The sequence below is a fragment of the Chelonia mydas genome, chromosome 7 (genome assembly GCF_015237465.2).
Source record: "Chelonia mydas isolate rCheMyd1 chromosome 7, rCheMyd1.pri.v2, whole genome shotgun sequence".
Classification (NCBI taxonomy): Eukaryota; Metazoa; Chordata; order Testudines; family Cheloniidae; genus Chelonia; species Chelonia mydas.
In genome coordinates, this window is record NC_057853.1 from 40,747,552 (window position 1) to 40,768,367 (window position 20,816).

The window sequence follows — 20,816 nt, forward strand, 5'->3', positions numbered from 1 at the left end:
GGGGCAGTGTTCTCTGTAGTGGTGGCCACTTCAGGTCTTATCTGGGTTTCAGTGTAAGCAGGCAGTGGGGAGGGTCTGACAGCTTTCCTCCAGCCACCCTGCAGAGACCTGAGTGTTGAGCGGTGTAGGTCCATGGACCCCAGGGTGGCCATTGCACTGGGCGGAGCATAGGTGGTCCCATCCAGGGATTGCCATACCAGTGTGGACAGCCTTGAGGATATGGAGATCGTGCTGTAATATGTCTCCCAGTTGTAGATAACTGACTCTGGGGAGAGTATTGAGAGGAAAACATCTGGTCATCGTATTCCTCTTCCTCCTCCTCCCACACTTCACTAGAGGAGCTTGAAGTGGTAGGGGAGTACTGAAGGTAGGGTGCTAAAGGTCTCGGTGACAGGTTGGTGCTGAGAAAAGGAGAGTCAGGAGCATGGGACACCCTTAAACCCTCTGCAACCCTGTAAAAGCTGCTGTGGAGCTGAGTGACCAGTAGTTGGTGCTAGTGTAGCTGGTGAAGGCAGAGTCTGCTGGCGCACCGAAGGTTGTCCTGGGGGCACAAGCTGGCTCACCAGAGTAGGAGCCCCTGAGGTAGGCACTGCAAGGGAGGCAGAAGATCTCAGGAGGCTCGGTGTTGAGAGTGGCGGTTGTAAAAGCAGTGCCGCAAGATCAAAGGATGGTGCCGCACCCGCCGCTTGTGCTGTCGGCACCATACTAGCAAAGGTGGCCGTAGGAGAGCTGAAAGAGGCAGGCAACTGGAAGCCCTGAGCCTCAGCACCATGTAGTGGGGCAGCCGACTCACGGTCGGTGCCCGAGGTGCCTGCCGTGTGAAAGGTGCTGAGCCGCAGAGCTGGAGTCAGCGGAGACGGGAGAGCTGGTTTTAACTTCTTCCCCAAGGAATGACTCCTGAGGGGAGAGGAAGCTGGCCATTTTTTGGCTTTTCCTTTGCCTCTGGAGGGTGTCACAGAGGTTTGCTGGCCAGAGTCAGAGGTAGGTCTGAGGAAGTTTTCCAGGAGCAGCATTTTAAGCCTGAGCTCCCTGTCCTTGCGGATCCGCGTTTTCAATTTGTTACAGTGGACGCATTTTTGGAGTACTTGAGACTCCCGCAAACAGCGTACACACTGTGAATGGCCGTCCAAGATGGGGATGGCATCCTTACAGGAGGTGCATCTCTTGAAGCCTCGGGAACCAGGCATGTAGGAAACTGCGGAGGTTTGTTGTTTTTTTTTTTTTTAAAGAAATAAAAGTAACAGCTAATGTAACTTATCCAAGTAGTAATTCTAATGACTGAAACTAACTAAACTGAGAAACAAACTAAATAGCTAGTCTCAAAGAGCACTGCCGAACTCCGTCTCTAGCCAGGAACAGTAGAGAAGAAACTGAGGAGTCCGCACTGTGCACGCGCTATTAGAACACTAACAGCTCAAGAGGCAGGCACAGCGCGTGCACAGCCTGTAGGGGTACTGCCATAGAAATCTCCGATCGAAGGCGCTGGGATGCACTTTGACCTGAAGTGGAGCACCAACAGGGACATCTCTCGAAGAAGAATAATTGCATCTCTCACCTTGTGCTATTAAGTATCAGAGGGGTAGCCGTGTTAACCTGCATCCACAGAAACAATGAGGAGTCTGCTGGCACCTTAAAAACTAAATAGATCTGTTACTCTTTAAGGTGCCACCAGACTCCTGGTTCTCGTGCTACTCTAATTCTCTTCTATGAGTGGCTATAATTTCGAGGTTGTGCATTATCTCAATGTAATATTCTCTTATTTTAGTGAAATGGTTGAGTTAAAACCATTTGCAAAGTCCACTTGAATTGTAATTCCCCATAAAGTTTCAAATACATTTTCCCTAATTTGACAGTTTAGATTTAGGGTTTACTACATTTGTGTCTCTTCTTCCATACCAAAAAAGACTGCACTATATTAAAGGTAGACTTGAAGAGTGGGCGGAGTTAAATAAAAGCCAAAATACAGTATTAATCATGTTACCAGTGTTCAGAAGCCAGCCCCCATTGTGGAGTTGATTTAGCTATATGTGCTATGAGAGAACCCAACAGCTTTTAGTCCCTGTTGTGTCCTAGCTGTGTTAAATGTTTTAGAACTTTTTGTTTTGTTGTTCAATAGATATATTCCAAATTTGCCTTTTTTAATTAAACCCAAGATTTTACTGCAGAATAAAAAGCAAATCTAGTGCCCTATTTATACTGCAAGCTCCACTGAGCTTTTATTTTACAAAAATGAGCAGCTTACTCACAAGACAGAGCCAAAAAACCAGGTAGCTCTAGTTCCTTCTAAATTTATCTAAGGCATAAAGCTGCCAATGGAACAATAATGATGTCTAAAGCCAATTTTTTCTAAATTTATATCCATATAAACATAGATAAAGTTGACAATGCCATTCTCCCCCCCTTCCCCCTCCTCCCCATGCCCTCCTTACATAGAGATGATATCCAGGTGACTTAACTGAAGAATCAGGTCTTAAGTCGTTTTATCATATTCTTTTCCATCTTGGTATTTTTATGGTCCCAGTCACTGTAGTATCTAAGCACCTTGCAAAAGGTAATAAATTTATCCTCATTATAGCCTAGTAAGGTAGGAAGTATCATCCACATTTTACAGATGGTGAACTGAGGTGCAGCAAGATTAAGTGAATTGCTCAAGGACACTAAGTTCATCTATAGCCAACTGACAAATTATCCCATATCTCCTGAATCTCAGTCAAGTATCTTAATCACAACACTATCCTACCTCACCTAAACTTTCCCCCCTACTACTACTACTCTTACCCTGGAACTTATTCTAAGCAATTTCAGATTTATTTATTTTTTAAATCAACTTACCAGAAAATGTTTTTACCTTCCCCTGCCCTCAAATATAGAATTTCCTGACAACAAAAGTTGTGTCAAGGTCCAGAAAGGATATTATTTACCTATGCACCAATAACAGAACTCATAACCCTAGCAGGACAGAAATGGGAGCTTTCTCCCTTCAGAATGGGACATACAGCATCCACTTCTAGCTCCAGAAGGTCATGAGAGACATTAAAATTGTGTCATTTTGTGTCTAGAAAGGCTATTTAATATGTTTAGATATTTTAAATTGGTCCTTCTAAGCTTTGCATTTTCAGGCTCATGATAACTAAGACTTTATATGCAGAACAAAAAAAAAGCGGTCCCAATAATGTAGTTAAGATGCAACTATTAAAATGTTTGTGAAATAGTTTCCCTGTAATCTGTATGACATTAAATACAACAAAGCCACATTAAAATAATGTTATTTAGGTTGCAACGTCAAACACTCCAAAGTTAGGAAATGCCAGAATTAATGTTGCCTTAATTAGTCTCCTTTTTACATGTGCACTATGATAGTCTTTAATTACATGAGGTTATATATAGTTCAGGGCAAGCTGTACCTTTGACCCTATGACATTCTGGGATGCAATCCAGACTAGTGAGGGGTCGTGTCACCACCTGCCCTGCAACCCTGGGTGCCTTACAATGCTTTGCTGCTGTAGCTCCCATCTGTGCCACTCTCAAACAGCATTCCAGCCTGCAGGTAACACCCTGAGTGTCTGTGTATAGCTGCCATCTGCCAGCCATACTCCAGTCACATTAGCTTCCACCAACCTTGGTTACTACTTTCAGGGTGACCCCCAACATGCTGCTAGTCCAGGATTTTCCCCAAAAGCGTGTGTTCTGCACTGTCCAGCCCTCTCCGGGGCAGTTCAGTTATTAGAGGTCCGTAGCCCCTGTAAGGGGTCAATGAACAACAGTTTGCTACTTCAACTAAAACAGTTCAGTTTAAACAATACTGAATTAGTTTTGATTAAAGAATAAAACAAGTTTATTTAACTACAAAGATAGATTTTAAGTGAGTACAAGTATAAATCATTGAAGTCAGAAATGGTTACTAGAGAAAGGAAGATAAAACTAGTAACGAAACAAACTAGACTTGGTTCAAGGTAAAATTCTTACCACAGGTTCCCAGCAACACTGCTGACCAAATTTTTTAAGTCAGGATCAGCCCCCAAAGGACTATTTCCTTTGCCTTCCCAAGTGAAAAAGTGAGAGTGAAAGATAACATACCTGGGGTGTTTTTACCCCTCTCATTTATAGTCTAGCTACACTCTGAAATGCATTTTCCTGAGAGTTACCCCTAGATATAGTTCCTTCCAGCAGTGAGGATGGAGACGTGGGCTCTTGAGGTTCCATGCTGCTGTTTGTTAAAATGCAAAGCCATCTGTTCCTTCCCTCCTTTGCTGCCAAAGAATGGCCATTTGAAAGTGATTGCCAATCAACTTTCATGACACCTGGCTAGAGGCATTGCCTTGTCCTTTGTCTTCGAGAAACTGGTTTGCCTCCTCCCCAGACTTGTCTGATAAACACATTTCAGTCATAACTTCAGCTTATGTTCATAACTTTACATGTAATGTTGCTACATGAATTTCACCATGGTATTACTGACCAGTGAGTTACTAGTTTTCAAACGATACATCACACGGCATATTTTATACAAGATTATTACAATAGTGTTTTGGGTGTGAACAGGGGTGCATGATCACCAATCCCTCACTCAGTCACCCTATGGGCACCCTTTCCAAGGGACGGGCCTGTACTTCTCTTACAGTGCAATCCCTCTAATTCTCCCCACTTTTAGACTATGTTGCAAGCTCACAGCACCCCTCCTCACTAGCCATGTCTTCAGCGGGCCCAGTTGGCTCGTGGCCACTGTGGTAGACTTCCCTTCAGCATTTGTGATCAATATGAAAATGCAGTAACCAGTTTGCTCAAAACAAACTATCGTTTATTTAACCACAGAAACAAAGAGGGAAACGATTAAATCAAAATGCCTATACATGTTATCTTACTAAAACCTACATCTTTCCTTGCAATTTTAGGTCGGCCCCTCATGCCTCAGGAATTTGGACTGCCAGTGAGGCAGACTGCACCCCTGCCTCTCAGTTTGACCCAAAGACAGTGCCTCCCACTTCACAAAAAAGCCATTTTATGAGCACCAACAACTGAATTCAAGTCATAGTTTGGTTTCCTAGTAATGCGTAAAACCTCCCAGGACTGAGTTAACTCTTTGCCCCCGGTGTAGCAGAGAGCATGACAGTAATCATATAAAAAAAGACATACACACTATTCGTTCAAGATACAGCTGTCTCCCACATTTTTCACATATGATCATATGATATTTTTTCCACAGGACCCCTGACTCATTTCAGTGAGCTGGATGTGCCACAGTCCCAGTACTTCATGACACAGTATTAAAAAAAACATCAGTGAAAGCAGGTAGCACCAGATTGAGTCTGGTACCATAAAAACTCATGGATGTAACTTCTATGCCATAAAAACCAACATTCCAGCATGAGAGGTTTGATTTTCTTCACAAATCTCTCCTGTGTGTCTCACTCATGTCTGAGGTCTCAAGAAGCCACCTTGATCTGGCCCACCAGGAAACAAGAGCCTCCTCATTGCCCTGTAATCCAGGACAATGGCTATAAACCAGATCTCTTCTCTCCCCGCCACCAAATCTGTGGCAAAACAGTACACAGCCGCCACAGATAGCTGAGTCTTCCAAATTTAGAGGCATGAAAGCTTTCACTCCCACCCACACCAACCACTACCTCCAACACTTCCAAACTGATAATCTTCAAGGGCTCAGTCCATTGGGCAAAATCTAATGATCTGATCACAATGAAGAATACGGAGACAGTGCAGAGCACGAGCTCTGGTCAAAGCTGTGCATCTCATATGGACAACACGCACAAAAAGGTCTGCATACTTTGCATCAAGCAAAATCACCTATAGAATGTTTCTAATGGATAAGCACTTAAACTATATAAGTTAAGGATAAAATGATTACCCCATAATGAACATATTTCTCCCCAAAAAACTGTTTCATGACGTGTTTTCCGAAGTCTACTATGTTTTGCAGGTGGCGTAAGATTTCCTCTGGTGCCTGAAAAAGAAAGAATAGTACATGGTCAGAAGTGAATGCATGCAGTAATAATAATAATATACAACACTTGAAATATCCACTTGTCTTAGAAAATTTCCAAATAATTGGGGGCAAGTGCCATCAACTTCTGGAGATCCTAAAGCTGTCACTGAAATTAAAGTAAGTTTCTAGCCCTTACAGTTGCAAATATAATTTTCCGAACATGAAGCAAGTGTAAATTCACACAGCAATGCCTTGTTAAGTCTGCAGACAAACTGCACGGGTGCCTGTGCCGTTGCTCACAGCTTTGGTAAAAACTGCATATTGACATAAATAGTACTATGATCCATTTCACTGCTGGTATCTGAAATCTTATGGGTAGCAGTAAAACTTTCAAGAATCAGATCAGTTTCCCTCTACTTATGTTCAGGAAATTTCTGAGCAAAAGCAGTAAAGGCAGATAATGAAAGGATTGAAAAAAGGAGACAGGGAAATAGTGGATTAGCCAAAACCCCTCTCTACTGTCACTGCCACGCTTGCAGCAGCCAGGAGGATCTATGGTGGTTAAACAGGGAGATTATATTCCTTCCTACCTGCAGACAGAGGGGTTGAGAGTGAGAGCAGCCTTTAATTTTACCTGACTTTTACCTAGTTGTTGCCCCTAGATAATGTGCCCCCTTATTGTAGTTTAGTCTTCTGTGGGTTTTAAACCCTATGTATAAGAGGGTGGGCGTAAATTGATGAGCAAGTATCTGAGTGGCTGTGAGTAAGAACGGGGGATTTTTACACTGATGTGGAAGAGAGAAGAGTGAAAAATCTGAGAGACAACAGCAAATAGAAGGTAGAGAACACATAGTAAGGAAAGTAAGAGAAAAGGATAAAAGGGACTATACCATCAGAGAGAAGAAAACAGATACAGAAATGTATTAAATCTGAAACAGACTAAAAACATGTTACATAAACAGATTTATTATATAAACAGTGCACAGCTGTGTATTTTTTTTTTTTTTTTAAACTGAAGGGTGCATGACTGTTAGGGCTGTAGTGGTAAAGGTATTTTTCAATTAGGTCTGGTAAACTTAGTTCTCAGGCCAATAAGTGGGGTGAATTATTCAACTGATTAATCAGATACTGTAGCTGGTGCATTTCTTTATGCAATGTGAAGTGTGAATTAACATGTCATCTATAATATGTTTAATTTTATATCTCAAAACTGTCTGAGGATCCTAACTTTGGGAGAGCTTTCAGCACTTCTGAAGCAAAAACTAAAAGGCTTTTACCCATGTACAGTTCTACAGATGACACAAACTGTACGATTTAATACTGTTTACCTAGTCAGATTAGTTTTTCCACAATGAAACTTCTTAACCAATAACTAACTTATAGGACTACACAAATACGGGGCCTCATCTACACTGCGTTTTGCCAACAAAACAGTAGGGGTGTATACACTACAAAGCTGTTTTTGGTGGCAAAATAAAACCACCTCAACAAGATGCATAGAGTTTTTCGCATCAAAGTTAAAACATCAGTGTAGACACTGCCGTTCGTTATGTCGCCGTTACTGACCTCCCCCAGCGTCCCACAATCCCCACTACGACCACTCTGCTCACTGTTTTGAACTTGGCTGCCCTGCAGGCATGCACCCCTCCCCTTTCAAAACTCCAGAAAGCTATGACATTCGTCAGCATGGAGAGCTCACAGAGCTGCTGAGGATGGAGGCTGTGGGAGAACTCTAAAGGAATCACAGAACCATTAATGTGGAATCCTGCTCTCCCAGGCACTAGGAACACAGTGGCAGGCAGAGTGGGCTGCAGATGCGGGGAGCTGAGGGGGACTGCAGTGCTGTAACACAGTGGGGGCTGATGTGGAGAGGGGGAGTACAGTGTTCCCTCTAATTATTCCCCACGCATGAGCGGAATGAATTTTGTTACTTGCACCAATATGAAGGTGATGTGTGACATATCACTTTCATATTGGTGCACATAACAAAATTCATGTGATGGGGTAGGGTTGAGGGGTTTGGCCAGGGATGAGGGGCTCAGGGCTGGGCAGAGGGTTGGGGTGCAGGGGTGTGAAGGCTCTGGATGTGGGCTCTAGGGTGGGGCCAGGGATGAGGGACTCAGGGCTGAGGCAGAGGATTGGGTGCAGGGGGTGAGGGCTCTGGGGATAAGGGATTTGGGGTGCAGGGTGCTCTGGGGCTACAGTGGGGAGAAAGGACTCCCCCCAGCACTCTCCCCCAGCAGCAGCACCTGGGCTGGCAGGGAAAGGTGCTTCTCCCTGCTGCGGGAGCTCTGGGGCTGCAGGATAGGCACCCCTCCTCCGGCCCCAGTAGGATAGGTGTCCCTCTGGAGCCAGGCCTGATCTGGCTGAAGCAGGTACAGGCCACAGGCTGAGTCGGGGGCAGGGGCGCCCCTCCCCTGGCTGTGGCAGGTCCCCACCCGGGTGGGTTCCCTGTGTGCCTGTGCAGCGCTAAATAGGCTGTTGCACAGCTTACAGGGAACTTGGTGGGGGAGGGAGGGTACCTCTTCCCCTGCCTCAGGATTGGTTGCTCAGGCTGCTGTCTGAACTTGAGAGACAGCATGCCGATATACTCTCCAACACACACTGTCTCCCACACACACACTGCCCGTCACATACGTTCCCTCCCACCTCCCCAAACACTTCCGTTGAAAAGCAGCTGGCGATCTAGTAGGATGCCCACAGAACGATAGGATTGAGAAACCTGCATCATGTGACACTGTACCTGCCCCATGAGGCATTACAAACCCTTCCCAAAACACTTTGTGGCCAGTTGCACAATGGGGTAGCTACCCACAGTGCACTGCTCTGTGTCAATTCTAGAGCTGCTAGTGTGGATGTGCTCTGCCGACACAAGGAGCATAGTGTGGACATGCAACAGAGGTTTAATTAAAGTGGCATAACTTTCGTTGACAAAGCTCTGTAGTGTAGACATAGCCTGAGCTTACTTATCTGTATTAGCACAGTATGATTTCCATTAACCAATAGGGATTACCAATATGAAAAAAGATTATATAATAAACTATTATATAAACAGTAGGAAGAGAAAGAAGCAAGTGTTTAGATGGCATTTTTGTCATTCTAGAAAAATTAAAATGTGCCCTATTTAATTAACTCAAGTAGCATTACCCCTAGCGTTTTGTTTTTTCCAACTGTGAGGCTGGCTCTCCCTTAGGATCTTTTGTGGAGGCTCAAGTGAGCCTTGGGAAAGTTTAAGGAAAGGAATATTCTCTGTTTTGCTTGAAAATGTACCTAAACCAGAAGCCAATATTGAATATTCAGTACTAAACAATGACCTCTCAATAGGTAATAATTGATTTCTTGTTTCTTGACTCATGAACCCCCTTACCCCCCCCACCCCCCCCCAAAAAAAAGTTGGTTAGCAGGCAACAAATCTCAGCAGGATACCATGCTGGCAGGACTGAAAACAGGCTGCCTAAAGGCAGCCATATTCCTCCCCACCTGTGTAAGACGACCCTTTGTTCCAGCACTCTCTTTTTAAATTTTTTTGCATTAGGTGAGGCCACATTTCTGTGCTTAGAGGTTTACGACAGATTATACCTACAAAGCAATCCTCCATTGCAGACAAATGAACTAGAAGCCTTTTCTGTCTCTCAACTTCCATGGCTGTCAAATTACTGGGCTTCTAAAGTCATGGTTTCTCAGCTGGGTACACAGCTTTGGTCTTCAAGTTGATAAACAACTCCTCCAGGGTCAAATATTAAGTCTTCAGTTCTGTTCCAAGAAAAACTAGTCATTTCTAAATATGAATAGGATGTCAATAACATTAAAATTATATAATATCCTATTTAAAAATACAAAAAGGATTTTCAAACCACAGTCTGACAATCACAGTGCCTGTCAGCCAAAATATGGAATGCTGAAACCAGCGCAAATCAGCTCCACTTCAGAACTCAAATTCCATAACATGCTACAGCAGTGTTTGCACAGATGATGCACACTATCCCTCCTGTGGCACCTTAAAGACTAACAGATTTATTTGGGCATAAGCTTTCGTGGGTAAAAAACCCACTGTTCAGGGTGTGCAGAGGAGAAGGGGTGAGGTAAGAGCAGTGTATGGTTTCCATGTGAATTTTAAAGCAGCAATAAACTTTCTGCCAGCACTGCAGGTTTGACTATAAAAGGACCAATGAAAGGAAGCTGCTGACAAGAGTATTGTCTGACTAACCAAAAACAAACAATGGAAAAAGGGTAGAAAATGAAAGAAAGTTAGTTTTCCATACAAGTAATTATTAGGACATCAGCAGCAATTTTAAGAGGAGATCTTTTATTTTTTTTCTTTAAAGTGTAATATTTGTAAGATTGAGTGCTGAATGCCTCCAACAGGAGGGTCACTCAATATAAAGATTAAAAACATGAGCTTCTTCTTGGCTACTTGGCCAGTCTGCACATAATCCAATAAGGGTTTTTTGTTGGTTTGTTTTAATATCTGCATATTACCGTGAGCTGCAGGACTATTTGTATTATGCAAATTACCCCCTTATGGCTTAGAAACAAAGCAGTGAACTGAGTATTGTGTGATAAACTGGGACAGCATTCTTTTTCTTCTTCTACGCTTAGCCAAACAGTCGACTGTAGCAATCGTTCGCCATTTGGTACGTTCCTGTTCAACTGCGAAAGCTTGACGGCCTGAAAGTCCAACATCGGAACAGACTTAACAAACCCATGTAATAGTGGGGTCTGCCGCTGGGCCACCTCCACCCCTAGGTTGGTGGAATTTTATCCCGAATGTTAGAAGCCACCTGGAGAATGGCGTTCGCTGGAACGTCTTGTGGCATCCTTGCGACATGTCCAAAAAGCATAAGGTGCCGCCTGCGGACAATGGCCCCAGTAGTCTGTAAATCCGAATGACCATAAACATCTGCATTACAGATGAAGTCATTCCACTTTATGCCCAATATATGACTTTGACATTTTGTGTGGAAAGCCTTCAGCTTTGTCCAGTATGCATGGTGTAGCGTCCATGTTTCGCACCCGTACAACAGTATGGGAAGGGTACAGCTCGAATAAATCCTGAACTTGGTTATCATACTAAGACGACGTTGATTCCATATCCATTGGAAACAGTCCATGGCAGATGCTGCAATGCCAATTTGATGGAGAACCTCCATGTGAGAATTAGAGAAGCTGGTAAGTATAGAACCCTGATAGCAAAAGCTGGAAACTGATTTGATGGTTTTGTTGTTCAAAGTGATTGGAGTCACAGGCGGACCTGGTCCTAGATTTTGCAGTTTTGTCTTTGACCATGAAACATTGAGACCATTCTTAGCTGACTCCCCCTCCATATGCTCGAGTGCCTCATGAAACCTGTCAGGGCTCTGTACTAGACGTCATCAGTGTAGTCAAGGTCTGTGAGTGAGAGATCACCGATCTCAAGGCCTATGGACCTGACAGAATGCTGCATTATGAAATCCACTGCCCAACAAAAAAGAGTGCAGGGGCCAAAATGCAACCCTGCTTAACACCAGATACTGATTTAAAAGGCGCTGACATCCGGTTCCCCCAACGTACATGGGCAGTGGTTCCATTATGCAGCTCTCTAATCAAGTCCAGCAGAGTGGTAGGGACACCTATGTCCTTTAAGGCCTTCCATAACACAACATGGTCTACTGAATCAATGCAGCCTTAAGACCAACATACGCTACATGCAGGGGCTTCCTGAACTCACGATGTATCTCAGACAGCAAGCGAAGGGCCAAAATGGCATCTAATGTGGACCTGTTCCTCATAGAGCCTGACTGTTGGGGATGACAATTCCGATGTAGTGAAGGCTCCAGGCATGCCAGCAAAACATGTGCAAACACCTTCCCTGGAACGGAAAGCAAGGTGATCGGCCTGTAGCTCTTACATTCACTGCACAGTCCCTTGCCTTTATAGAGTGGATATGACAACTCCGTCCTTCCAGGTAGTAGGCAGGGATCCAGTTCTCCACACCAGACGAAAGATGGCCAGAAGTGATTCTGCTACAGGATCAATAGCACATTTTAGCAGCTCTGAGGGGATGCCATCAGCAATGGCTGCACGTCCGTTTTTCAGTTTAGAGATGGCATACTTCACTTCATTCTATGCTGGTGCACCAGTACAAATGTCTGGATCTGGCACAGTCTCATCCCCCCATCCCCACCCCCAAGAGACTGAGATGCCATTCTAGAAGTACTTGTCTTAAACACCATGGTAAACCAAAAAGAAGAGGACTGTCACTCGGTAGCTCCGTTGAGACTGCAAGACCTGATGTTTTTCTCTGTATAATGTAGACAGCATATTACCACAACATAATGGCTGAAAAGTATATCAAGGTCACCTAAACTATCCAATTATACTTCTCCAAGGAGTGGGGAAGGAACAAACTAGCCACTTTCAATCAGGGAAGTGAAATAAATTTTACCTTTTAAACTATTCTGTATCTAAAATCAGATGAAACAACTGCAAACATATTGATAACCAAGTGGAATTTAGTGAAGGGTACTTGTATGAAAAACAGAGCAGGAAAATCAGTTTAACTTTTGATGGCTTAGATACGAGACAGTAATGTACAAAATTGATCCCACAACAAAAGATGTCGGCTCCTTTATAAGGCCGATGGGGACAAAGACAGCTCTGTCCAGTAATTAGAAACAGAACATTTATTCACTGGGGCCACAAGTAAACATGATGCACAGCTTCATGCTCACTTCAGTCATCAGAAAATTCTGAAAGTCAAATTTTTGCACAACTTTTCATTACATTCTATAGAATAAAATAGCTTTTGGAGTTTCCAGTACTAAGCAGGCCAGGTGCCAATCACTGTAGCAGATAATTTTGCTCCGTTGCTTTTAACGTAAGAGTATATTGTTTTCAGAGCTAGCCAAATATCAGAGGTTATGGAGCTACTAGACACATATAATAGTGACCTATATCAGTGTCAGATGTTGCCTACTATTTATTATATCATTAGCATGGTGCATCTTAAGTAGGGCCTCTGATACATAGGAAGCAATCTAGTTAATGAATGTGGAAAACTGGTAAACTTCTGATGTATTTTTATGAAAGAATATGCATGACTCAGTTTCCCCTCTCACCTTGTATTGTTACTTGTCAAGGATTCATGGGGTTGACTTCTTTATCTTCCAGCAGGGGAGATATGACAGATGAGAGACCTCAGAAGCATGGAAACTTTCAAGACTATTATATTGAGATTGCCAGTCGCTATGGGTACATAAGATAATCAGATTTTTGTATCAAGGCATGTTTTTGTTGCTGGCTCGCTAGGTGTTTCCCCTGTGGAATCCGGAATCACTTGGAGGTAACTAACGCAAATCCCTAGACAGGTGAACATTTCTGTAGACATACTACCCCCTTGGGGAAACTGCATATACTGTTTTTAACTGGGTTCAGCAGGACCAGTAAACAAATAACTAGGAACTGTATAAAGGGTCAGCCTGAGCTGACTCAGGGTGACTAACTCTGGAACAAGGAACAGAGACATACCAGTATCCCATTCAGACGATGGGTAATACCTGGCACGCTTAGCATGCGCGTCACAGTTCAGGGCAACTACACATGTATACCCGCTCTACAGTCCATCTAAGGCACCCACTTTAGGTTCCTCAGGCCTCACCTCTCTTGGGCAGAGATCTGCATCTGTCCCACTCCTGACCAGGGATTTTCCCAGGATGCACAGTTCCCTGCCTGCATTGTGATATTCTCCTCAAGCCACACTGCCTAAACAGGCCAAGCAGCTGTGCTTTGCTTTCTCTCCAAAAGCCATGAACAGCTGTAACTGCCAACAGTTACAAGTTAGCACACAGCGCTTTATAAGCAAGGACATTTATTCTTAAGCCAGTACTGAGAAAACATTAAAAATAATAAAGAACCTACACATACTAACAAGCTTCCTGGAGGTCTCTCCCCAACTCCAACAAGGGCTCTGGTAGGCATCAATCCTACAAATCCCCAAAAGGGATTTTTTCTGTTGTTACAAGTTCGTAACACCCCAACCAATGGGTTAGTCTTTCCATTATATAGCTTGGGCCTTTGATCTTGAGACCCTAAGACCAAGTAACCACCAGACAATGGTTCTCTCCTCAGGGCATTCCTTCAAAGGGCTGGGTTTCTGCATAACCAGAGGTGGTGAATTTGCCCCTAGAGATTCCCAGAGCAAACCACTTGACACTGTCTCAAAAGTCCATTCTTGTCTGGTATATTGTTCAATACAGTCCTCTGAAGTTCATAACGTTTCCCGGGATTCACATCCCATTTCCCCTGTAGAGAGATTACATATAATCCCATCCCACAATAAAGCATAACCTTTACATTTAATACAACGGACTTTGAAAATACTTAAACTTAATTCAATAAGGTTTTTTCCCCCAAGGATATTGCAGGAAACTGCCACGTGTCATAGCATGTGTACACCATTTATTATTTTATGTTTTCTCTGTAATGCTTTTGTACTAAAATATATTTTGTTTTGTGAAGGCTGACTGACTACAGGTAGACACAGTCATAGCCCCTGAGAGCGTGCACAACTGCAGGCACTAGACTAAAGTCACCCCTGCTGTGATAAGCACAATGAATTGCAAGGAAATTGCAGCCTAAATCCTTAGTCTGCAGGGAGAGGGGCATGAGTTCCTGCCTTGAAGAGGTGAGCGCTAGGGGCCTGAGACCTGAATAAGGGTGCCCTGAAGGAGGCCAAGAAGGAACAGTTATCCCAGAATTGTGACTAAGAGACTGACTGTCTGCAGTACATAAAGTGTACATTTAGGATCTGGTTTGTTTTTTAAAATCAATTCATTTAAAAAAAGTTCTTTGTTGCTTATATGTTTATCTAGTCCTAAAGCTTATTCTTTAGCTCAACTCATTTGTTGCTGTGTAGACAGAGCTCAACTGCATTTGCTGGAACTAGGCCAAATGAATAACAAAATTATTGTACTGGTAATGCAAGTAGGGCTTAGTGCGATATATAAAACTCAAGGTAGTTATGATTTCAAGTGAGGAGTGAACAGGAAGAATGGCTGATTTAAATAATAAAGATTCTGATTTTATGCATTAGAAGGAAGGTGAAGAAAACAGACATATGAACAGCACTGTCTACAAAGGAAGTTTTTTGACAATTTTTTCATAAGATGTCAGCAGGTCTTTAGTGATGATAGGGAAAAAAACCCAAGGCATAACATAATATCTAGTGTAATACTTCTGACCTTGAGAACAAAGTATCTGAGACATTTTGAGCAATAGCCTCCAATGACTCTCCAAGAAGCATTAATGAGTGAAGAATTCTGAAGTAAGGAATAGGATCAGAACTGCTGGTCAAAAAAGGCAATTACAATTATTTTATGCTGTGGTAGCATCCGGGGCCCTAGTCGTGTTTGGTACCCCAATGTGAAAGAGGCTGTATATAAACACATAGAAGGACTCAGTCCTTGCCTTGAAAAGCTTATAATCCATCTTCTCATTAGTTTCCTTAAGTCAGAGCAGACTTAGTTCTTGTTTACAAGAGCTCTTAGCTCATGACTAGCCAGGAAGTAAATGTACCCCACACTAGCCCACTGCACAGTAAGTATCTGTGTGGACCTTGCAGCCACACTAAAAATCCCATACTGAGCAGTTTCAAAGCATGGTAGATCAAAGCCCACCTAAAAGTATTAGTGTGCACATGTATACAGTACATGGCAGGATAGTGCCAGGTAACTAAGTATTCCTGTAGACATGCCCTAAAAGAATGAGCTCTTGCAGATACTGTAAGGCATGTCGGATTAATATTTTGTCTTATAGCTAATGGAGTGGGTTACCACTAAATTGTTCAACTCTAGGCCAGGGTAGAAGCTATTTATAATTGACTGACAGCGCCACCCCACTTCCTTAGGGCTTTTTAAAGTATCTTATACTGAAAAAACCCTTAACGGTTCCCTGTCAGAGCGTCTACTACTGAACCTGTACTGCCAAGAGCAGCACCAGATTAACAAATCAGCACAATGCTTTTTCCAGTGGGCTCCAAAACTTTATTGCATAGGCCCCAGAGCAGACTCCGTTATAAAAGTGGGCATTAATTTGGGATAGAAGTGGAGAATTTCTTAACACAATGGGTGAACAGTAACAAGTCAGAAGAATGTGTTGTGTCTTACCTTATTGCGGTTTGGGGAAAACTTCAGAAAACGCAGCACCACACAACGCTAAAGAAGGGAGAGAGTGGGGTGGGGGGAAATTGTTACATTAGCATTAAAAACAGTATGCTCGTTTACGCAGTTTTAATTTCTAAAAACAAAATCATTAAACAATTCATTTAAACATGAAAGAAAGAAAGGCAAGGTCGGAGATCTTGTGGTTAAAACACTGAATCGAGATTCAGGCTGGGTACTACTCCCAGCTTTGACAGATTTCCTCTGTGTTCTTGGACACGGCACTCACTGCTTCCACTCACAATCTGTAAATTAAGGATAAGACTTCCATACCTCACAGGACTGCTCTGATGATAAATTGCTCAGATATTATGGCATTGACCACCACAGAAAAAAACCAAAACGAAACCAAGTATTTTCTCCATGAATTTTGTCTCCACATGACATAGTTCTGCTAGAGACCTAGTTGCCTGAAAAATCAGTACATGATTTCAAGATATTCAGAAGATGTCTATTCACAACACTCAAATAGCTGCAATGTTGAAATTCCACCTGGTAATGACACTGAGTTTATGAAAGTGAGCAGGTATAAAGAAAAAAAGAGCCACAGCTTTACCACAAAAAGTCACATGTGACATACTGGACAAAATACCGTAGATTTCCAATATGGTCCCTCCCTCCAAAACCACAAGTCAAGATTTTTAAGACACAAAGTGAAGTTACTTCAGCATAATATTAATTTTTTTCAATTCTATACAGGAAACCCACACTCACGTTCACAAGTTAATCACAGGCAAACTGTATGAAAGTAATAACACACTTGTCCCGGATGAGCACTTTCATTTGTAAGAGTTCAAAGATGAAACAAACAACTGTTGGCCTAATTTAGATTTAGTAAGAAACTTAGATTTAGTAAGAAACTGTAAATAGCTGATTAAAGGTCTAATAAAACACCACTTTCCTTGGAGTTGGGAATTCACCTGAGGAATCCTTGCACTCTCAAAAGTCAGTCCTGCCCCCAAAGAGCTTACAGTCTAAGTAGCCAATCTGCAACACTTACTTAGCTGCATTTACTTTCCTTATGTGTTAAGTCCAAAAATGGCAGACTTCGAGGGGGACTAGGGCATCCTAGAAGACAGCCTTTATTACACAAAACTCTGGGGGCCATAGTAGGGAAAAAAAATGAAGCATTTGTTTTCTGTGGTAAACACTTAGCCACCTAACTTCTAGAAAAGTTCCAACCATATTATATGAGACAAAAAAGGAACTACATGTGTCATTTGCTCCTACTGATTAAAGTGTGTTGAAAGCAGAAAAGATACCCTTAATGCAAACTGGGGAAGACACTTGATTTTGCATCTTTCTGTTATGTTAACTGCGAGTATGTGAAGAAATTCTCTGGCTATGTTGCAAATAATTTTGTTTATTGTGCTTGTATGTGCCCAATTCAAAGGTGACCCCATGGCAAGACAGAACCGATTCTGAGCATTGACAGCTTTAACTGCATATTGCTGAATGGCAAAGAGCAATAATTATTTTTAATAAGTAGTGTGAAAAGGAAGAGCACCATGAGGAAGGCAAGACAGATGGGGATGGCAACGCCAAAACACTAACAAGTGAGGTCTGGTTACCAACGTTATAGTTAAACCAAAAACAGCCCTTCTGAATTCCAATTTAACTGATCCTAAAAGGGTTCCAATGCTTTGAATTGAAAATTACACTCTTGAAAAAAAATGTTGTAGATAAATCTAGTATTAAAACAAATTAACTTGCATTTGACTACTGTACTGACAAAAATTGCTGAATGGCATTTGTTCATTTCTATAGTTCTGTTACTTTTCTTGGTAATGTAAATGTTGGGTTGGAACTTGCATACTGCTTACTTTAAAGTATTACAAGAGTGCTTTCCATGTACAGTTGTCAACTGAAATATGTCTTTTCCTCCATGTTTTTAAACATTTAGATAAGTGACATAAAAAAAATTCCTCTTAGCAAGTTTGAAGAAACACAGTGCAACATCCCTTTAATGTAACTGAGCTTTGAGAGATGACAATCTGAGGTCACTGTATTTACATTGCAACATCTACTCAACTGTTTAAAACCCAGGTTTTGCAACTTCCATTCTTACAAATAACAGAAATGCAGTTCTGGTAAAGTGGCACACTTTAAAAAAAAACAAACCAAACCCTTAAAATTGATTTCCAATTTAGTTTTGATAAATCATTATCTCATGATAAATAGCTACAAGTTTTCTTAAGTTCCTTCTATGCAGTCTCAGCAACGAGACAGATTACCAAAGAAGGGAAGGTTTAGACTTTGGTAAGTATCCATCTACTATTAAGTTACTTTCATCCTAATGCCCATCTTAACATGGCATTGATATTCTAATTATTTGATCAAATTTGTTCCCTCCTGTTATTTACTTAATATATTTCATTAAAGAAGGCAACTTCCAAGGGGTAGTACACAGATGAAAAAAATGTTACAGCGAAGGAAAAATGTGCTGGTTTTCGAAGGATTAGATGTAGAGCACAAAGGAAAACTTGTGCTGATAAGGTGTATGAACAATGTCACCTATTGGATGAAATCTCTTATGTGGCACCCATTCTTGTAACTGATTTGAATGTTCAACCAGGAGGATATTGAAAATGAAATCTCCGAGACAGTGTACTTACCTGGATACAACAGAACTAGTCTTAAACTAAGTGGGAGTGATTATTATTCAGGATTTCAAGCACAAAACCAACAAGACTAACCTTTTCTAAAACCTCTTCTCTGCATTCATCTTACAAAGGAAATGGTACTTAAAAGGTAACACCCTTCCATGCATGCACATAAGAAAAAGTGACCTTTCATGAAAGGACCAAGGACTCAGTTTACTAAAATGTCCAGGTCAGACAGAGAAAAACGTGGGCCAGGAAATAAAGTGGACCAGAATAAAATAAATGCAATGAGAAAGGTAAATGCAGCGTGCTATATATTAAAAAGTCTCAGGTCTCCCCTTCAAGCAGCAGGAGGTAGCAAAATAATTTTGGGCTTCTCCACACAGAGAAGTTGTACCACATTAATTATAACTACACAGGAACATTTAATGTGACTCAACTTCACCAGTGTGGATGCAATAGTGGTATAAAAGGTGGTTTATATAAGCATAGCTATTCCCATATAGAAATGGAAATAAGCTACACAGGTCAAAGGCAATATATGGACCAAGGTGTGTGTCCGTAATAGGTGCTATGTTGGTATAACTTTCAGTTTTGGGTGTTAAGGTCAGGGATATTAGGGGAGATAAGTGATAACTGGACCACGGGTAGGGTGATAGCCAGGAACAACAAGTAACTAGGTAAATAAACAATAATATTCTGTTGTCTTGTCATTAAAAAAAAAAGACATAAAAAGGATAAATATAGGTAAGGAGTCCCATTCATGCCTGGAATCGCTAGCAAGCTAAGAAAGTGTGTGCGCTCAATTTTGCCTTACGTGTATGTGCAGTATGTAGCACAATAGGGCCTCAAACCTAATTAGGCCTTCTGTGCTGTAATATAATAGAAATAAAAAATACCTGCTCTTTCAGCCAGTCTGAAATTATTTGTGTCTGCATACTGGGTGCTCTTACATTCAGAGATTACTCACCTAATGAGAGTGAAGTAGGTGGACTGAAGAATAGCTTTGCCTTTCGCTTGCACTATCCAGAGAGAATGTTGAAAGGAAAAGACTTCTCAGGAAAGACTAATAGTGTACCAAGTAAGACGTAACAAAAGAATCTATGCAGTGAAAGTGAGTTAGGGGCTGACACAGAGGAGAAACACAAGACAAGACAGACTAAAGTGGTTTTAAAGGATTGTTTTGTTTATTTAGGCCAGGTCTACACTACAGTTAGGTTGATGTAAGGCAGCTTACATTGACCTAATTTTAGTGTCTCCACTACGCTCTCACCGATGTAAGTCCCCCACTATACCGACCTAATAACTCCACCTCCAAGAGGGGCATAGCACTTAGGTAGATGTGGTTAGGGTAGACACTGCGCAGACACTGCGTTACTTACATCACCTGTCAGAGGAGCTCCACATGGAGCCCATAGCCCGGGCTGTCAGCACCTGGCAGCAATGTTCATAGCTATGAGCTCCACACAGGGATGACAGCTCAAGCTGTCAGCCCCTACACTGCCCCACTTAAGTTGGTGCAAGCACTCCTGGTGAGGATGCATGTCACCAGCAGTAGGAGGGTACTGTGTACATGAAAAAACACAGTAATACTGCAGTGGCTGTACATCGACTTAACATAGGTCAACTTAATTGTCGAGTGTAGACAAGGCCTTACTCTCGGATGTGCAGAGAGATTGCACTGGCAGACAACACCATATAACTAAAACAATCCCATAATAAAATTAGCCCTCTTATTAAAGATAAAAACCCCAACTATCCTGGTATTTCTACACAAATGCACACCCCGCCAAACTTTAAGTAACCAGATGCCAACCCTCCCTGTGTTGGAGCTGACCAGTTTTAGGAGAGATTCTGTACAGCTAGACTAAAGTAATCAACAAGAGCAGAAACAAGTGATCCCTGCTGATCTCCACATAATGCTTACATAATTCTGATAAAGCATCGAATCATTTTAATGGAAAGGTTTCCAATTGTCAAACATTCTAGACTCTGAATACTTTGGCAGCATACAGGAAGCTTGATCAAATATAAGGGTTTGACACTGAATACATAGGCCTGGTCTATACTTCAAGGATA

The 20,816-nt window shown here is 42.1% G+C and overlaps 1 protein-coding gene across 7 annotated transcripts in view; it reads right to left on the minus strand.

The window, feature by feature from the left end:
- IPPK (inositol-pentakisphosphate 2-kinase) overlaps positions 1-20,816 on the minus strand; it is a 94,505-nt gene that overhangs the window by 40,006 nt on the left and 33,683 nt on the right. For 2 of the 7 annotated variants that reach the window (XM_007055587.4, XM_043551947.1), the window contains exons 2-3: positions 16,081-16,128; positions 5,861-5,956 (exon numbers count right to left, since the gene is read on the minus strand). In XM_007055587.4, the coding sequence (XP_007055649.2) occupies positions 5,861-5,956; positions 16,081-16,128 (144 nt within the window). Of the gene's footprint in view, positions 1-3,618; positions 3,741-5,860; positions 5,959-9,517; positions 9,692-13,035; positions 13,163-16,080; positions 16,129-20,816 lie in introns of those variants that run through there. The other 5 variants (XM_037903528.2, XM_027817955.3, XM_037903529.2 and 2 more) reach the window with 5 other exon arrangements.